This window comes from Cololabis saira, chromosome 1, assembly GCF_033807715.1.
Source record: "Cololabis saira isolate AMF1-May2022 chromosome 1, fColSai1.1, whole genome shotgun sequence".
In the NCBI taxonomy this organism is placed as follows: domain Eukaryota; kingdom Metazoa; phylum Chordata; class Actinopteri; order Beloniformes; family Belonidae; genus Cololabis; species Cololabis saira.
The window spans coordinates 34,026,374-34,046,485 of record NC_084587.1 but is presented as its reverse complement, the minus strand read 5'-3'; the positions used below and the strand labels follow the sequence as shown (position 1 = coordinate 34,046,485).

Below are 20,112 nucleotides of genomic sequence, written 5' to 3'. Positions count from 1 at the left end.
AAGTTATTTACTTGGGCTCTATTCACAGTAGTTTATCCTAACCGATTAAAGGCCATTCCAAACTTACTGTCAAAATATTAGGTACAAAGTTGGCATACTACCAAGTTTTTCTAGGGGTATGAACATTAGTGACAAGCCTTAAACATATGTAAATAAAGAATTTTATATGTGTATCACTAAGATAAATGTGTGAGAAAAATATATTGAAAAAAGAGTAAATCCATAAATCGTTGCTCACAAGGTATGAAGGTAATACACCAGTTAACTGGGAGTGTATCCATCAGTCCTCATTTAAAAGCTGAAAAATGTCAATTTCTCTGCATCAGTGCAAACAGATTTGTCACTTTTTCTTTGATGACTTAATTTGTGCCACTTGTGAGAACATAACCAAAACCATACTCTTGCAAGTTTAGGTCAGTGACTTGAAACTGTGCAGTTCTTCTTCTTTAGACAATAATTCAAAGACAAGTTAGAGAAGAAAAGTCTACCTACATTGGAGATCCATCAGTCAGAGACACAGAGAAGACAAAAGCCAGTGAGTTTAACAGCCACAGCTGTGTCCCCTTTGTCCTCCTGTCCAACCCCATACTTAGTTACTGCACGTCTCTGCAACAACGTTTTGCACCCACCTCCCTCCAACTGCACTTTACTTCACCTATCTATACTTTTTTGTAGTTTCTCTCCTCTCAGCATACAAACTGCCCAGCCCTTTTCATTATAGTAAATGACTGCCTGCTTTTCCAAAGGTGAGCTGAGTAAAATGTTATGTTTAACTGACAGCATTCGAACTCAACTGGACTGGACGGGAACAAAAAAAAAAATTAAAGCTGCAAGCAGCGATGAACGGGCCCTCGCCCCCCATAGGCATATCAGAAATGACACCACCCACGACTTTCTATGTCAAACCATTCAAAAGTTAAATAGGGACTATCAAATATTGACCAATCAGAAGAAGGGGCGGGGCTAATTCAGGCCTTTGCTGCATGTCATCCCCATTCTCTCTCTGCCCAAAAAAATCTTAAAAAAAAGAAAAAAGTTAACTCCAGAAGAGCCTTCAAGACAGTTAACTATCTTCCTACCAGTTGACCTCCCTTGCTAATTTACCCGGTGCAATGCTCAGTGAAATACAAAGAAACCCAAGTGCTACACGTCAGACCCATCAGGCTTTGCTTAGCATCATACATGTCCACTGTGAAGCAACATATATGATGGATGATAACTAGAACATGCAGTCACTGAGTGGACATGTGAAGCCATCTGCCCGTCAGCAAACCTTGGTCGAAACAGAGTCATGGAACAGAACAAGAATCGGAATAACATTAGCAAATCTATAACAGAATGGCACCAAAATAAAAGAGCCAGGGTTTGAATGGCCTAGAAACAGTCCAACTCAAATGGAATGATGTGATGGAACCTGGCACTCTCAATGAACCAAAATAACAATGTGCAAAAATACTTTAATTCTTTGCTATGACAAATAAATGTGCAAACTCATAACCTTGGTGTAATCACGTTGAAATGAACCTAAATACAGATCTCCATCTGAGACTGTACAGTATTTGCTTCATACAAAGATCTATTATCATATTTTTTCAAATGTTTTTGACTCGAAAACCATGATTAAGAGAGCGGGACGACTACTTGTTTATAGGCTCAAATTAAAAACAGTTCATTCAGCACAAGCAATGTAAATGTGTGATCCATGCCAGCACATAAAAAGGCCTGGAAGATATTTTTAGACAAGTTTATTTTGATGTTACACTTGGACCTTAGGAAGCCGATACAATACATTTTTGTAGCAAACACTCACTTTGTTCTGGAGGTTATTTTCCACATAAATATAGATGTTTTTCAAACAAATATATTGATAAACAATCCTTTAACTTTTTTTCCCCTGACAAATGCCTCAGGTATATACGGAAAGCTTGTACATAACATGTATGGAAGCTATTCATCGATTTCATGTGACGTCACACAGTACTCGCAGCGCCATCTTTAGCACCGACTTTCAGCATGCCGTCTATCTGTTGTGCCGTGGGATGCGACAATAATAAGTCTAAAAAAACGGGATTGACCTTTTATCAGTGCTTTAAGTGGGCCGTGGGATATTGTGATGTTTAAATGTTCTTTTATTTTCTTCCTTTCACTCGTGTTGAAAGCCGGTTGAAAGCGCTGTAGGAAACAGTCACGGATGAGGAACGGCTGATCCAGTTACCGGTAGTTGAAATGAGAAGTTATCTATGATTCCTCCTCATTTCACCACAAAAACCACAATAAAGTGGCAGAAATAAATAATATCTTATTATTATATAGGTCCCAGAACATCGGACGGGAGGGAGAGAAAAGGTCCTGTAAGTGGGGGGGGGGGGGACAATTAATAACTGCGTGTGGTGACGCAATCAAACAGCGAACAGCGTGGAATGAGCGGCGTGTTCGTGGTGTTAAATGCAGCCCGCATGTCAGATCATTACTGAGATGTGGGGAAAAAGCAGAGGACACGAGAACTGATCCAGGCTGATTTGGATTTGGGAAACCGCTTGGTGATGGAGACGTCACGGGACGCACCGCGCAGGAGATCGGGAGCGCAAGATGAACATTTGCATTAATAATATAATAAATCATATTTTATATTTTATGTTTTAATAAAGTTTTATGGTGACATGATGATATGCTTTTACTTTCTAGAGTAGTAACGTTACTGAAAAAGTGAACTGCCTTCTTACTTTTCATTACATAAACGTATCCTGTGCAGGCAATTCAATGCTTATGCTATTCATCACCAGACTGTCACTTACCTTTCCTGTTACCACCAACATTTTTTTGGCCTCCACATGATGAAGTTTGGCATCTTAAACCCATCATGATGTGAAGTAGCGGTAAGCTTTGGTACTTTAAAAGCTTTGAGAGCTTTGCCGGTGTATGGAGAAGGATTGTGGACCAGGTAGATATATATGTCCGCAAACGACAAATCTGGCAGGTTTTTGGCAGACTGGAGTGGAGTCAGTAATTGATTAGATATTAGATACGGATCAAAACCTAAAGTGTCAATTTTCTGTAGATACTGTTGCTGTTCTTCGGGAGTTAAGTGAGTTATTAGGTGAGACGTCATATTGGCTGCGCGACGGAAAGGTCCTCGGTCGGTCCTCAAGATGGCGCTGACAACAAAAAATGTCACGTGACTGAAACCCATGAATTTAGTGTTTGTAAGGAGGTGAAAAAAACATTATGGTGTTAGTCCAGGTGATTTTAATAATATGGTACCAAAGCAGAACCCATGATTGACTTAGTCTTAGAGGAGCAAAGAAGGTAACGAGACCTTCACTCTATCAACAAAGAAAAATACTTGAAATGCTTTTTACAGACACATTGGAAGAGATTTTGAGAGAATCTTGAGTTAAATCAATAAGGCTATACGCTGACTATATAACGCCTTCATGTTGTCATATGAACTTGTGGCAAGAAAAAACAATCCAAAGAAAGCACTTCACATTTCTCATCATCCCTAACTATGACATCCAAAGTTTATATGCTTGTTGACCAAGTCCTCCAAGCCCTCACAGGTAGGTTGGTACTTGTCAGTCTGACACTCCTCAGCTGTAGGCCAGTACTCCACCCAGGTTTTCTCACCGAGCACATATTGGAACCTGGACAGGATAAATGTTGAAAAACATTAGGTTTGCTCTGTTTCAAGTTACTCAACATTTGCAATTGCATTTTGAATAAGTTAGAGTACATCATAGGAAGCATCTTTCTTTCTTTCTTTCTTTCTTTCTTTCTTTCTTTCTTTCTTTCTTACATCTACTTTTGGGGTTAAGCTGTTTCAGGAGAGCAACTGCTCTCCAGAGAAAACACTGCATTCAGGTGTATGAATGTTATCCAGCCCTTGACTCACAGTATTAGTGATGGTGGTAGTATCATGGTTCGGGCCTGTTGTCTGCTTTTGAACCTGCACTCTCAAGTTTTGAAGTTTGCTTGGGGGGTCGTCGTCTACCTTCGACTCTTTTGTAAGGCTGTTGGAATTTCTGTGCGGTGAAGTTAATATCTAAGCGTGGGAAATGCCGTGTGTGACCATGTGAACTTGTTGAAATCTGTGTTATTCACGCTCATTGCCAGACTTGAGAGCCATTATGGAATTATTCATGACTGATATCACTAAACTCTGAGGAAAGATGTTGAGGTATGGCAGTATATCAGTCACATAGAAACAATCTTAGGCACAAATGTAGCTGATCTACTGTAAAACAGTAGATCAGATCAGCAGACTAGAAAGCAAAGTCTGTTTTATAAAGTCAGAATCTCTGACTTTATAAAACTAACAAATTTGTTAGTCAAGTAGTTTGTTTTGTAGTTTTGTAGGAAGTAATTCCCGGCATTCTGCGCACACACAGAGGTACAGGACAAACTCACGAAATATTTTGCTCGTGTCTGTGAATATCTCTGGATGAACCCATGATCAGGTAGGTTTGGCTTGTTCTTAGATCCAGAGCTTCTCTGCAGTACTTTTGACTGAGAAATGTCCGATGTTTTCCTTGTGGCCCCAGATCAGTGCTTCCTGTAATGACCAACGTATGGTTGAAAAAGATAAAACAGCAGTTAGTTGAATTACAAACTCTAGATTGGCAGATAGGGGTGGGAGTCCGCGAAGGGTGTACTCCAACTAAAGAGGGGTCACACTCCTCGGCCCCCCTGCTAAGGTCTATTCAGGAGTACCGGAGAGGAGGGTCCTCGGATTGAAGAGGAGCAGTGTGGATTTAGTTCTGGCTGTGAAACAGTGGAGCAGCTCTACACCCTCAATAGGGTCCTGGAGGGGAATGGGAGTTTGTCCAACCAGTCTACATATGCTTTGTGGACCTGGACATGGCATTCAACCATCTCCCCTAGGGAATGCCAGAATCCCTTATAAGAGCTGTCTGGTGCTTCCGGCGTCAGAGCTTGGTCCTCATTGCCGACGGTAAGTTGGACTCGTGTCCACTCATGGGTGGACTCCACCAAGGCTGTCCTTTGTCACCAATTATTCATTACCTTCATGGACATAATCCCTAGCTGTCCCCAAGGAATGGAGGGGGTCCGGTTAGGTGGCCTTAGAACTGGGTTTATGCTTTCTGCAGGTTCTTTGACTTATTCAGAGCATGACATGCAACTGTTACTGCAGCATTTTGCAGTTTAAGGTAAAGTAGCGGGGATGAGAATCAACACCCCCACATCTGAGACCATGGTCCTCAGACTCTGTGGGGTCGGGGAGCAGAGCCTGCCCCAGGTGGAAGAGATCAAGTATCTCATGGTCTTGTTCACAAGTGAGGAAAAAAAAAATGGAGTGGAAGATTGACAAGCGGACCGTTGCAGTGACCGCAATTTGAGGCGGTTTGTTGTGGTGAAGAAGCAGCTGAGCTGAAATGCAAAGCTTTCAATTCACTAGTCGGTCTACATTTCCACCCTCAATTATGGTCACAAAGCTGTGGGTGGTGACTCAAAAATAAGATCACAAATACAAGCTGAAATCAGGTTTCTCCACAGGGTGTCTGGGCTCTCTTCAGAGTTTGGGATGAAACCTCAGTCATCGGGGAGGGTTCAGAGTAAAGCTGCAGAGAGAGGAGCCAGATGAAGTGGTTTGAACATCTGGTTAGGATGCCTCCAAAAAGCGTCCTAGGTGAGGTTCCCTGGACATGTCCCACTGGGAGGAGACCCCGAGAAAACCCAGGACACACTGCAAGGATCTTGTCTCTTGGCTGGCCTGGGAATGCCTTGGGATCTCCCTAGATGAGCTGGACAAAGTGGCTTGCGACCCGATTCCGGGTTAGCGATAAAAGATGGATGCATGGATGGACAGAGGGATTGATTTCAACCAATTACATACAAGAACATTCCTATTGCCTTACATTGCTGGGAATGTGGAACAAAAATGTGGAAATGCTGATGCAGACAGTATTGTATTTGAATTTCTATTGCTCAAACACATACAGTAGCATGGAGAGGAGGCTAAAACTATCAAGAAAAAATGACTTAATACGCACCTTCTTTAATGGCTTCCATTATTCGCATTGTGTAAATGTCAGCAGACAAACCATCTGCAAATGTTTCCACCCTTACTTTATAAACTGAGGGGAGAAAAGACTGTTATCTCAGTTTCTTGTATTCTCAGATTATTTTTTGTCACAAATGCACAATCTTACCAAAATGTGTGTTGCAAGACGTTGCAAAGCGATCTTCATTTCTGATTTTCTCTTTTTTCTGCATACTGCAGTTCTCTGGAAATACACAGAACATATCTGATAATGAATAAAGTCAGTGTATATTTCAGCTCTTGTTGTTGCTTTTATGTTGCTTTAAAAGTCACGAATGAACCATTGCTAGTTATCAGAACTATAAGATAGCTACAGTCTATCATCATGTTGCATTGTCAAGATAGCATGAAATGTTTTTATATGGTACATAATGGGCTGCTAAAAAGACCTAAGGTCAATTCTATGAGCATATGGCGTTGTTCAGTTCTACCCCAGAATCCAAATATTGACCTCAAAGGTTTCTGCAGTGATGATTTTGTCACGGGTGTGGTTTGTTGAGGACCCAAATGCAGGAGAGCAGGAGCCAGGAGTTGCAAAAACTGGGTTTATTAATCAAAAAACAAGAACCAAAAAACTGCAGAGCAGGATTAACCAAAACACGAGAGCAAGAGAGCTCCCACCCACAGAATAAATTTCGTTCCACTTCATGATTGTGTCCCACTTGTTGTTGATTCTTCACAAAAAAATACAGTTTTATATCTTCATGTTTGAAGCCTGAAATGTGGCAAAAGGTCACAAAGTTCAAGGGGGCCAAATACTTTCGCAAGGCACTGTATTTTTACATTTCTTAATTTGTGCCACTAGGTGTCTCTAAATTAAACACATGGATTCCTTCTTTAACAATAATACAAATCAAAACAAGAGTAGCAATATGGTCAAAAACAAATGAAAAAAATTATTTAAATGTTTGAATGTGCCTTTTAGAGTGTTATTATTGTCATTATTATAATTTTACCTTCTGCACAAATGCATTCTTTTTCTCTACACAGAGTCATCCTGGTCTCCCCTCTGGCAGGTCGGTAGAATTTCACACATGGCGTCTCTGAAAGAAAAATGTTGATCCACATTTATTTTTGACCAGAAGATCATAGTAAAGAAAAATAAGAAAAATCCTTCCCTCATAATTTTTTAGATAATTTTGAACATTTGTATATTTCCCACATGTTATGTATGCGATCACACTACAGTAAGTACAGTTGATTAAGGGACTCACGGTCGTAGTATTCATACACTGAAACAGCGGTTGGTTGTAAGAGTCGCACTTTCATTTCTTGATGGATCCTGAACGTGATCACTTCTGGCTCTGTGTGAGAAACCTGACAAAAGGTAGCAAACAAAGTACAGTATGTAAGATGCATCTACTATATTATAAGTCCCAAAATGCAATGAATAGGCTTATTGTTATACTTTATTGATATTTACATAAGCAACACACTGCCTTAATAACTTCTTGTTTATTACGCCTCTAATTGCTAAAGTTTGAGAGTCAAAACAGCCCTTTTTCTTTTTAAATCCCATTGTATTAGAACCACTTTCTTAAACCGCAAAAATAACATAGATCACTTGCAAGAAGGGTTTTAATCGAGTGTTGTGTCTGCTGAGTAACAAGCTAACTTTGACACTGATTTAACATTATTAGTGGTAAGTTAGTCACATGAGGTCACAGCGTGTTGTTGACTATTTAACAATGTGCCTTTACTTTAAAGACAGTTTTATCCTTATTTGGAAAGGCTGCTTTAAAGCATTTTAGGTAAAACCCAACTTTTATCCATGCAACATTTTACACAGCTAATACAAATGATCACAACATTCTGTTACAAAGGGTTGAACATGCTACTGGTCTTGAAGGGCCCGCATTAGTATGGTTTGAATCACATTCATCTGATAGGATGGATTCCAGTTTCTTCATGTACAAATAAACATTCATCCACATACATTGGTGTTGTCATTTTGTTTCACTTTGTTGTACTGCTGTAAATAAGTGTAAAAAAAAAAAAAAGATGCTGTAAAGGGTGTGTAAATATCTCAAACTTCAGGCTTACCTGTGTTTCCTGGAGTTTCCCAAAATTGTAAAGGAAGACAGAACCTCCAGTTATGAGGTTCCTGTCTTGGGGAACCAGCTACTAATTAGTGTTTGAGATGCAGACACCCTTTCTTCCTATTGCAGTGTCAAATAAAGGACAGCTCTATAAAGGACAGTTAAACACGTGTTTTAAAAGGAGTATAGTTTTGTACCCCTAGATGTTAGCTCTTTGCAATGCCACAGTGTACCATCACATTAGGCTGCCTTGTACAGGTGAACTCAGCGCCATATATTGCGTCAATTCAACAGGAGCACCTACAAATATCTTACTGAGTGAAGTCACACCGTGGAGAGTGGGTAATGATTAGCTGAGAAGCAGCTGTGCAAGGGCAAGAGGGTAACACGCAAAAAATGTGTCTGACGGATGATGTCAGTGAGCGGCAACAAATGTGCCGGAAGGATGGTGTCAGGTTGTCACCTTATTGAGACTGTAAAGACACTAATGAAAATTTTGACACGGTTAGAACCGCCTCAAAAAAGCATCCAATGGAAATTTTGACACAGTTAGATACCCATGAAAGGAGAAAAGTGGCAGGATTAGCCATGCACTTAAAACTGAACCAACCACAAGTCCATGCATTTAAAAGATGATGGTCACCTGAAAAGAATTGGGCTTTATCCTCTATGTTGGAGAATAAACCTCTCTGGACTTAACTTTTTGGACTCCTGTGCTAGTTGGATTTTGTGTCTTGTCTGAAGACATGATGAACGCTGATGAAGCAGCTTGGCCCCCTGCAGGGGCAGGTTGCCCAGTCCTACCCCCTACAGGGCTTTGAACTGGACTCAAGAACTTTTGTTGTGACTCCAATTTCCTACCCCATGTGAAGGTCCCGACACCTCGGAAGTTGGCTCAAACAGACAACTGGACTCAACAACTTTTGTTGTGACTCCAATTTCCTACCCCATGTGAAGGTCCCGACACCTCAGAAGTTGGTTCAAACAGATTTGAATCAACGAGAGCACCCTATGGGGTGATTTGGAGGTCTGTGACAGTCATGACAAATGTCTGATAATGACATTTGGCCCGAGTCACATCCGACTGTAAATTACTTTTTGTCTCTCGCCTGATTGGTGTATTCTTGCTTTAACTTCTTGTATAAGAAGCTTGTTTCAATTTCACTCGGCGTCAGCCCACCGAACAAGACACTGTCTGTATCTGTCTGCTGAACGCCGGCTAGAATAAAATCTCTCATCACACAGCGGACTCTTGAACTGGACTTTGTAATATTCTTCAACAATTTGGTGCTGTGACCCGGATGACAATAGACCTTCGATGGAAACTCCTGTTCCAGAACAACGGCGCAATCAGCGACTCTATCTAAAATTTTAGAGGTTAAGGGATCCACTTACAAAATCCCAAATTATTGTTGCTGAGTTGTTGTCGAAAGTCTGTGAATTGGAGTGCCGGAGAATGGTTGACGTCATCCTGAGATTTTAGGTAAGTCCGCTGTGTGGTTGTGAAGGTTATATTTAGGGCCCGAGCACTTGCAGTGCGAAGGCCCTATTGTATCTGTAGGAATTCTTCTTCTTCTTCTTCTTCTTCTTCTTCTTCTTCTTCTTCTTATTGTTCTGACAAAAGGAAGGCCTTTTTGCCCCCCTAAACGTGCCCAAAAAGTCACCAAATTTTGCATGCAAGTCAGGCCTGGCGAAAAATTTGATATTTAATGGTTTACATTAATGGGCGTGGCAAAATGGCTCAACAGCGCCCCCCGGAAAACTTTGTGCCTCAAGCCCCACAATGCGGTTTGTCGTACATGCACGAAAATCGGTACACACCTGTATCATGGCTCAACTTAAAGAAAAGTCTCTTGGCGTCATGTCGAGAAACCGAACAGGAAGTCGGCCATTTTGAATTAATCGTTTCATTTTGGCGAAATTTATGCCTTCCTTCGGCAGTTAATACGGCCCGAACCGTAACGTGCACCCAGGTGTGTTATACATCAAAATGTGCGTCTCCATCCTTCGACACCACGCATTACTTTTCTCTTTCAAAAGCGTTACCGTGGCGACGCTAGACGCCGAAAAGCGCGCCCACCCTTCATCTGATTGGTTCAGACAGAAAAAACTTTGCGCCTCAAGCCCCTCAATACGGTTTGACGTACATGAACGAAAATCGCTACACACCTGTATCATGTAGCAACTTAAAGAAAAGTCTCTTGGCGCCACGGCCGAAACCGAACAGGAAGTCGGCCATTTTGAACATTCTGAATTAATCGCGTAATTTTGGAGCAATATATGCCATTCCTTCGAGAATTAATACGGCCCGAACCGTATCGTGAACCCAGATGTGTTATACATCAAAATGTGCGTCTCCATCCTGCGACTACACGCATTACTTTTCTCTTTCAAAAGTGTTACCGTGGCGACGCTAGACGCCAACAAGCGCACCCCCCCTTCATCTGATTGGTCCATATTTGATAGTTCCCCAAAAGGCACCAAATTTGGCACGCAAGCCAGGACTGGCGATAAATGTGATATTTCATGGTTTGCATTAATGGGCGTGGCAAAATGGCTCAACAGCGCCCCCCGGAAAACTTTGTGCCTCAAGCCCCACAATACGGTTTGACGTACATGCACGAAAATCGCTATACACCTGTATCATGGCACAGCTTAAAGAAAAGTCTCTTGGAGCCATGGCCGAAACCGACCAGGAAGTCGGCCATTTTGAAATCTGATTGGTCCATATTTGATAGTTCTCCAAAAGTCACCAAATTTTGCATGCAAGACAGACTTGGTGATAAATTTGATATTTCATGGTTTGCATTAATGGGCGTGGCCTAACGGCTCAACAGCGCCCCCTAGAATACTTTTCTCTGCCATAACTTTTGAACGGTTTGACATAGGAAGTTGTGGGTGGTGTCATGGGACTCTGTATGGAGTCCTTGAGCTTCGTTGGTCTTAATTAGCCCCGCCCCTTCTTCTGATTGGTTGTCCCGATTTTCTGCTATATCTTTGGAATGGTTTGACATAGAGAGTCGTGGCTGGTGTCATCAGATTCTTTATGGAGTCCTTGACCTTCATTGGCCTGAATTAGCCCCGCCCCTTCTTCTGACTGGTTGTCCTTTTTTTATAATAAAATTGCCGCGAGCCGCCAGTCGCTCTCGCGCTGACTCCCGCTTCCTGATTCAAACGTCTGCCGGCCCCGCCCCCTGACCAATCAGTGGCGAGTAGGGTGATGGCGGCCCCGCCCCCCGACCAATCAGTGGCGAGTAGGGTGATGACGGCCCCGCCCCCCGACCAATCAGTGGCGAGTAGGGTGATGACGGCCCCGCCCCCCGACCAATCAGCTCCCTGTAATGTGGTGACTTCAGAAATATTCCCGGCTCAGCCCGGTTACAACCTTGGCAGAATGGTTACAGAAAAAGTAATAATTTAAATAGTAGGGTTTTACTAATATTTATAACTTACAAATATTTAAAAAATTAGGAAAAAAAAGTTCCAGACATTTTATCGCTATGTTGGTCTGTCCGAAGCCAGTAGGTCAAATAAAAGGAATAGCTGAGACTTAGCTCAGCCAGATTATTGCGGTCTTTGCTGCCAGAGGTCGAGAGTTCAAGCCTGGCTTGATATGCCAAAATTTTTGTCAGCAATTTTTGTGTTTTTTTTACATCAAAATGTTCGTCTCTGTCCTGTGACGACGCACATTACTTTTCCCCTTCCCCTTCTTCTGATTGGTTGTCCCGATTTTCTGCCATAACTTTTGAATTTGAGTGGAGTTTGCGCGCGCAGCTCCCGCGGGGGGAGGGGCTGATGTTCAGCGCGGCCGCCATCTTGGTCGAGGCGCCGCATTGACTGCCTGAGAACGTCGGGCGTGGCCGCCATCTTGGATCGGTATCGCTTTAACTCTAGAGCGTTCACTTCTATTGTGGAAGGAGGTGTCTGCATAAGTAAAATAACTATAACTCACTTGATTTTCAACCGATTTTCACGCGGTTTGCTTTGTTACAAACGGCAGACATGTAGCTATGATACAGGATGCTTGATGTACGTTAAATATGCAAGCTTTCATGCTAAAATACGTTCTGCAGGTAGTCACACTTCAGGTATACACACACACACACACACACATATATATATATATATATATATATATATATATATATATATATACATATATATATATATATATATATATATATATATATATATATATATATATATATACATACACACACACACACACACAATATACACAATACAAAATACAGTATAGCATATTAATGAATGTATTAATATATTTGAATAACAGACATAACAAGCTTAAAAACAAAAAACATAACGGATGACAGCATACAATTGTCATAATGGAGAAAAAAAAGAAACATTTGGAAGGAGTGTGTGTGTGAGGAATTGTATATTAGTGTTATAAATTGAAATTATATAATAATGCAATCGCTATGATATATAATTTTACAATATAATACAGTCAAAAATATATGAAATGAAGCAACATACAATGCAATAATACAATATGCTATATTACTGGGTACGCTAATATGAAATAACAACATGTAATATAATATGGTATAATAGATTAATATAATATCATACATTCTGGACCATGAGATACAGCTGTACTGTATGATCGTCGTTCATTTGAGTGATCTGATTTTTTTTTTCATGGTTTGCATTAATGGGCGTGTCCTCACGGCTCAACAGCGCCCCCTAGAATACTTTTTTCTGCCATAACTTTTGAAAGGTTTGACATAGAGAGTCGTGGGTGGTGTCATGGGACTCGGCATTGAGTCCTTGACCATAATTGGTGACAATTAGCCCAGTCCCTTTTTCTGATTGGTTGTCCCTATTTTCTGCTATAACTTTTGAATGTTTTGACATAGAGAGTTGTGGGTGGTGTCATGGGACTCTGTAATGAGTCCTTGATCTTCTTTGCCCTGAATTAGCCCCGCCCCTTCTTCTGACTGGTCGTCCCTTTTTTCTGCTATAACTTTTGAAGAGTTTGACATAGGAAGTCGTGGGTGGTGTCATTTCTGATATGCTTATGGGGGGCGGTTGACGTGAGTGCGAGGGCCCGTTCATTGCTGCTTGCAGCTTTAATTTTTATTATTATTTTGTGTTATTGGGAAGGTTATTGTAGAGATGTTTTAGGAATGCTGACAATTTCATAACACTTGAATTTGATTGTGTTGTGAGAATGTTCTGCTTCTCCTGCCTTAAGAATCTGACTCGCTCTTCTAAAAAAAGGTTTAATATCTCGGATAACATTAAAGAGAGAAATGGCGCCATGGTTGGTCTGGTACCAATAAAAAGATAGTCCAGGGGGACTATTCTTATGCATATGCAGGACGTGGGGTCCGTAAGTGTTGGAACACTGATATATTTGTGAGAAATAGACGTGGGGATGACACGCTCTCCCAAAATGGAGCATATTTCATTTCTGCAAGAATCGACTCGCTCTTCTTTGCATCAACAGGAATGATTTATATGCTCAGGTAGACTGATAGTTGGAAAGTTTTTGGGAAGTTTTTCAGTTCTTTAAATACATGTATGGTAATCACGGTACCGATAGTTTTATTTGTTAGTTTTGTTTGTTACTCAGTTAGTATTAAATATTGTTAAAATAACTAAAAAGCACTTCAAACTCCCTCAGATTTTTGGAGGGATGAAGGTAGACGCCGTAATGCAGAATCTCAAATAGCTTCGCTTACTGATCAAAATAAAAAGCTGATGGCTAGAAGGATTTAAAAACACAACGCAGACGAAAAAAGAAATTAGAGAACCAGTTAAATGATAAAATCAAAACCTTTATCCGGTGAAACTGATTAAAGAATCAAATGACGATGACACTTCTGATGACGACTGGATTTTACAAAAATCCAAGATCTGTTGCCTACAAAATTTGGAGCCAAATAATGGTAAGAGATTTTAAATTAATAAACAAAATGGCTAGAGGAAACAGCGGTTAAACTAACTTTGCCACATGATTTGAAAAGTAAAGTACTTGATGCGCAAAGTACTTGATGCTTGTAGAATTCCCTTTTAATCCCACAGCTGTTGCCAAAATCACACCAGAGCAAGCTCAGACCTTTTTTTTCTCACAGTATTTATTGCCTTAACAGTTCAAAGGGAAAATTGATAATCCCAGGGAACTTTATGCTAAAACAATTTTGACAGCAAAAGAGAATTGTGGTCTGTCACGAGATCAGATTGATGGATTCCCTCCAGGGTACATGCAAAATATATATTTGCTAATTGCCCTCCACAAAGGGTAGGCCTGGATAACGCAAAAAAAAAAAGAATCTGAAATGTATGAAAATACTAATGTCTTTTTCAAAAGTGTTTCCTACACAGGTTGAGCGCTGAGAGGAGGCGCAGAGGAAACAGCCAATGATCGGCTCCCATTGGGGTGAGCCAAATCAGAACATCCCAATTTACATAATCTTATCCTGCCTATGGTAACTTCATCATGTAAGTGCATGGAAATCTGTCTGTGGCCTACTATAACGTCTCTGAATGCATGTATAACTAATCTCTAACTAGAGGTGTCAAGTAACGAAGTACAAATACCTCATTACCTTACTTAAGTAGAACTTTTGGTTGTGTATGCTTCACTGGAGTAATTATTTTTCAGACGGTTTTTACTTTTACTCCTTACATTTTCACGCAATTATCTTTACTTTTTACTCCTTACGTTTTAAAAACAGCCTTACTCTATTTCATTTCGGCCTTTAAAAAACTATCCAGTTAAATTGTGCCATCCGGATAGAGTGAATTTGGTTGTGGTTGGATGAGAAGTATAAACATATTTGGTTTGTACGTGTCTGGTCTCTGAAACACATGTTAATGCTCAATAATACAAATATATGGTTCTTTAATATATTTGCATTATACTAAGATGCATTCATTTTCAATAGCTTTTAGCCTTAATGGTTTTTCCCCGCTTATATTACTTTTACTTTATACTTTAAGTACTTTTGAAACCAGTACAATCCGTGTATCATTCGTTCTTTCCATTTTCAATTGCCAATCAAAAACCAAAACATGAAAAAGTGACTGGTTATTTTGTTTTTCGTTTTTTATTATAACACAAAAAACGGAAAAACGTCTGGTTTTTCATATTTCAATTTTAGGCACAGATCAAAAATACGAAATCGAAAAACGGGACACAGGACTGAATTTGATTTTAATATTTAATTTGTCGTTTTTACGTGACCCGGAAATGGCTCTGTACGCGGCAGATCGGGTAACCATGGCAACCATAGCGGCGCTGGAACCACACATTAAGGATTATTTTTTAAAGATTGATTAAGGACTTGTTCCACAGCGGTTTGACGCACAAACACATTTCCTGCACGTTGCAGCAGATGAGTCTCCTGCAATGCTCAGAAATGATCGTCAGAAGATTCTGTGCTCGGCATGATCTGAGGAGAAAAAGACGTAGCCTATATCAGACGCAGAGCTGGAGAGCGCTTTAATCTATTTATGAGGTTTTTATTCAGATGTCCACAGTATATTGCAAATGTCCACACTGCATGCGACGCGAGCGAGCGTCAGCGTCAAAAACAGTTCCATTGCTTTATGTTTTATTTGCACTGTCTACACTGGTTGCGAGCGACGCGGCGCTGTTTTGAGCTGGACTTTTGTCGCACCTCCTGCTTCTATTTTCTTCCTGTCGGTCGAGTTGAAAGCCGGTTGAAAGTTGAAAAAAAAAGTGTAAAGCGCTGTAGGAAACAGTCATTTCAATACAAGAACCTCAATAAAGCTGCTGGAGGGAGATGGACAGGGAGCTGCGTTGGTGTACGCGGAACCATAAATCAGCCTTTTAAAAGGCTGATTTATGTACGCTTTGTACTGAACACTGATCACCCCGATCACGTTTGCAGTGTACACGTTTAAAACCCATTAAGCATGTCGGAAGGCCGTTGTGGCTGAGTTTTGTCATTAAACGCCATAAAACTCAGCGTCAAACCGCTGTGGAACCACTTTGTGAAGGGAAAACTTTGAGAAGCAAGATTACGGTGTGGCAGACATAGTTATTCCACGGGCTTCAGCTGTGTCTACCGACCAGCCCGAGAAATCCACATCGCTATTAGATTAGGTTTAAAACTTTCCTTTTAGATCAAGCTTAGAAGTAAATCAAGCCCATGATACGCTGGGCTCATATTATTGCACATAATATATTGCTATCTTTAGTTTCTCATAGGCAGATATCCCTAGACTACAGTAGTCTTTTTTATTTTCTTTCTCTTTTCTTCTGTCGTGTCTGCTGGAGCCTTTTTTTAATCCTTTATTATTAGTTTTTTTTTTCTTCCACTTTGCTGAAGTGTAGATATGATGAAGCCTCTTGGGATCTTACATTAGCTTTGATTACTTGATGAGTTGACATATTGTTCTGTATCTGCTCTCTTGGAATAAACTGGATTAACTAAATTCGGGCTAAACTGAACTGAAATATAATCGGACTAAATTAGTTGTGACATTACATAGCAGGACTGCACTGCAGATGATGTTTGTTGTAAATTGGTACAATTTATAAATAAAATGAATTGAAATTCTACAAACAGACCTTCAACACCGGCTTTGACCAAAATAAAACCTTTAAAAGGTTCTCTTGTAACACCTGACCTTTTGTTGGATTTTTTTCTTAATTTGTTAGTATTCAATATTAAGTAAGACAGAAAATATTGGTCTAAAAATCTTTTTTTTTTCTTTGTGTATGAGCGTAATAGAAGCACCGGCTTTGACACCTGATGCTCTGCTGATGACAGTCAGTGCATTCCAACACTGCTGCAAGTCTATCCATCCATCCATTTTCTATACACACTTAATCCTACACAGGGCCACGGGGGTCTGCTGGAGCCTATCCCAGCTCATTACAGTTGAAAGGTACAGCTTACTGCAAATATAACTTAAGTTAAATAAGCTTGTTCTTTGAACTTGATGGGAAACAAAAAACAATTTGGTAAAAACACTGATCCATTTTTGCCTTACACTTTAAGATTCAGCACTGACTTGAGAGAAAGTCTTACCTTGTCCAGGTAAATGATGAGTGAGCCTCTTTCTGACAGAGCTGAATTTGGATTATATTTAGAAATGACACGTGCATCTCCTGTAGACAACTTCACACACAGTAAATGTAAAAGTTAATGGTAGTGTAAGTGTTTTAAGGTTGTCTGACCTTTTGTGTGGATCTACAGCCTTACTGAGTCCAGGTCCCTTTTGTTAAAAGTGAAGCCAGTTGGTAAACCCACATCCAGGAGTGACATAGTTGCATCCCGTTCCTTGTCCTTATACCTGCACACAGATACAAACAAAGTTTTAAACCCAACCACCTTCAAAAATCTGTAAAACATCTGGTATGTGATTTTGTCACGTTTCAGCCTACACCTCCATCTGGTGTCCTGTGTCCATTTTTGCGTGAGCCTTTCTTAAGGCTGTAGTAAGTTTTCCTTTACTACAGCCTCTAAAAGGCTGTTCTGATCTTTTTTCCTGTGTAGCTGATCTGCCTCTTGTATCCTGATTCTGTTCCTCAACCGGGATTGTCAGACTGTGTTTTTAGGATTTACTGAGCCTTTGCCTCTACATTGGCTTACTAGTGTTGGATCTGAGGATTTTGTTCCTCGACTCCCGGGCTGTAAACCCCTCTGATGCTGCCTTTGTCTCTACCTTAAATTGACGTGAAACATTCCCAATAAACTGTGCTACTATCCTTACCATGGTCTTCTTTCGGATCTGTCTTTCCACAAACATTGTGACATTTAAGGGGAAAGTGGAACACAGAAAAAATTCAAGAAGAGAAAAAAAAACAAAAAACAGCAGAAATATGAAGAAACTGAATACTGATAATCTAATACCCCGAAAAACTGAGCAAGATTTCACAACATGAATCTTTGACACTTACAAGACCTTTATTGTCAGACTGTATATTTCCTCATCGTCACTTATTTTCTCTGCAGGAGAAGAAACAAATCTTATGAGTTTCATTTGTTTGTTAATCTCAGAGGAGCTGAATAAAAAATGAAAACAAATCAGCTCAGAAAGAAGTAAATTACCTCTGAAAAGCCAAAAGAACCCATTCATATTTACCTGGACTAAGCTGCAGTGTCAAATTGAATTTCTGACAATCACCCTCCTGTTCCTGAGGCAGAGCGTAAAATAGCGACACCATCTGTCATGAAGATAAAGTGAATTTGAACATTCAAGTAATAGTTTCTCAGTGCTAGTAATAACTGGAACACTATAAGAGAACAAACTGGAAGACAATCTCCACCAAGGCGGTATAACCCCAACGCCACCCATAAGGTGGAGAATGATTGACAGGCTGCAGGTTTGTGTGGTGGAAAACACATAATAGAAAAGATGCAAAGTGAACAACATGTAATAGGCTTCATTCGAGGCAATACATGGCAAGCTCTAAAACATCCAATGGTTTACCACATTTTATTCATGTTTGCACCATCTGCAACAAATTAATATCCATCTATGTATATCTTCACATCAAAGCTCTCATTTGCACCGACTCTGAAAAATAACGACATCCCTGAAGGACCAACATTGCAATGACATGCATTGCCATGATGGGTGTATACAAACTTCAGATAGATCTGTACATCTACTTCACAGACTCATAAAACTACGAGATAACTAGACTTTATTTATTCATTAGGAAATAAATTAATGCGAGTTTGAAATTTAAAATGAATTGAGCGCTGTTGATTTTGGTGGCATTGGCTGTAGTGACTGAAATTAATTTGAAATCATGTTCAAAATAACTGAGTTTATTGAATAATTGTATGTACTGTATGTAATCATTTTATGTACAATTTTCGAATGTTTTACACAACCACTGGCTTGTTCTAACTTCAGATGCTGTTATTGGCATTTATTGAAAAAGGAGTTTCTAGCCACTTTTATACTGCAAAATGATTTCACTCCTAAAAATAATTCCGCTATATTAATGCTGTTAGGACCACTATACTGTAATCATGAGTGAACAAAAACTGTTTAATGATAGGCTTAAGGTTGTCAGTGCTGCATGATTTGGTTACTAGATGTCTACACATGGGTCTTGAGAACTGCATGTATATGACTTCATATTGGTATACTTAAATATTTACGAGCAGTTAAAGATACCTGTATGAATATTATGTAATTAAATATGATAAAGACAAACAAAGTTTACCCTTAACGTAGCCTCTCCTGTTCCAGTGGCAATCACAATCACATCCTTGTTTATGTCACTGAACTGTTGAGATTTAAAACATTTGAGTTGTACACAACATGAATAAATGGTAACACACACGCACGCACGCACGCACGCACGCACGCACGCACGCACGCACGCACGCACGCACGCACGCACGCACGCACGCCGCACGCACGCACGCACGCACGCACGCACGCACGCACGCACGCACGCACGCACGCACACACACACACAATTGGCATAATTTGTAGTATATTTCAAACATGATGGAAATTATTTTGAGTGTGATGATGATGTAAGATATCAGGGATATAGCGTTTGATTTGTTGCTGTGACTATTAAATTGTCAAGAATATTGTGTGCATATCTGATCATGTAGACCTTTGCTGAAGTCAATTATTCTGGTGGGAAATATATTAAATCATATAATATTTATGTAACAAGTAAAAACTAATTTTTTGCCTTACACTGATGCTCTCACCTTGGACATTCTTGTCTTGTAGTGGTTTTGTCTGTTGAACTTGTACTTGTTTGGTTTTGACCTGGATGGTAAGAAGATGTTCACATCCAGATCATAGTCAGATTCCTCAACACTCATCCAGTACTCCGCTGCAGCCTGGTACACCATAACAGTAGCCTGAAGACAGAGGCAGGACGGAGAGTGTGAGAAAACAAAGTTGTACGAAAAAAAAATAAATAAATTAACATTTTGTACCTGAGTTGATCCATAGTCTCCATTCAACCCTTGCTGCTGGCTGAGCCATGCCACAACGTGTTTGGCTTCTTCAAAAGCCTTCAACAAA

At 40.2% G+C, this 20,112-nt stretch overlaps 2 protein-coding genes across 12 annotated transcripts in view; both read right to left on the bottom strand.

The window, feature by feature from the left end:
- The window catches only part of LOC133443784 (complement C3-like), a 35,278-nt gene extending 34,417 nt beyond the window's left edge, over positions 1-861 (bottom strand). For all 3 annotated transcript variants that reach the window (XR_009782692.1, XM_061721020.1, XM_061721010.1), the window contains exon 1: positions 493-861. Coding sequence is in view for 2 of the 3 variants with exons in the window: in XM_061721020.1 (XP_061577004.1) it covers positions 493-587 (95 nt within the window). In the remaining variant the exon portion in view is untranslated. The remainder of the gene's footprint in view (positions 1-492) is intronic.
- Positions 862-1,760: 899 nt separating this feature from the next.
- Positions 1,761-20,112, bottom strand: part of LOC133443690 (complement C3-like) — a 65,966-nt gene continuing 47,614 nt past the window's right edge. For 5 of the 9 annotated variants that reach the window (XM_061720834.1, XM_061720842.1, XM_061720885.1 and 2 more), the window contains 13 exons: positions 20,025-20,102; positions 19,791-19,946; positions 19,286-19,348; positions 18,190-18,271; positions 18,005-18,053; positions 17,307-17,397; positions 17,133-17,222; positions 7,276-7,378; positions 7,018-7,104; positions 6,171-6,266; positions 6,012-6,095; positions 4,408-4,552; positions 1,761-3,644 (listed from right to left, as the gene is read on the bottom strand). In XM_061720834.1, the coding sequence (XP_061576818.1) occupies positions 3,503-3,644; positions 4,408-4,552; positions 6,012-6,095; positions 6,171-6,266; positions 7,018-7,104; positions 7,276-7,378; positions 17,133-17,222; positions 17,307-17,397; positions 18,005-18,053; positions 18,190-18,271; positions 19,286-19,348; positions 19,791-19,946; positions 20,025-20,102 (1,266 nt within the window). In that variant the 3' untranslated portion in view covers positions 1,761-3,502. Of the gene's footprint in view, positions 3,645-4,407; positions 4,553-6,011; positions 6,096-6,170; positions 6,267-6,512; positions 6,777-7,017; positions 7,105-7,275; positions 7,379-17,132; positions 17,223-17,306; positions 17,398-18,004; positions 18,054-18,189; positions 18,272-19,285; positions 19,349-19,790; positions 19,947-20,024; positions 20,103-20,112 lie in introns of those variants that run through there. The other 4 variants (XM_061720850.1, XM_061720862.1, XM_061720871.1 and 1 more) reach the window with 3 other exon arrangements.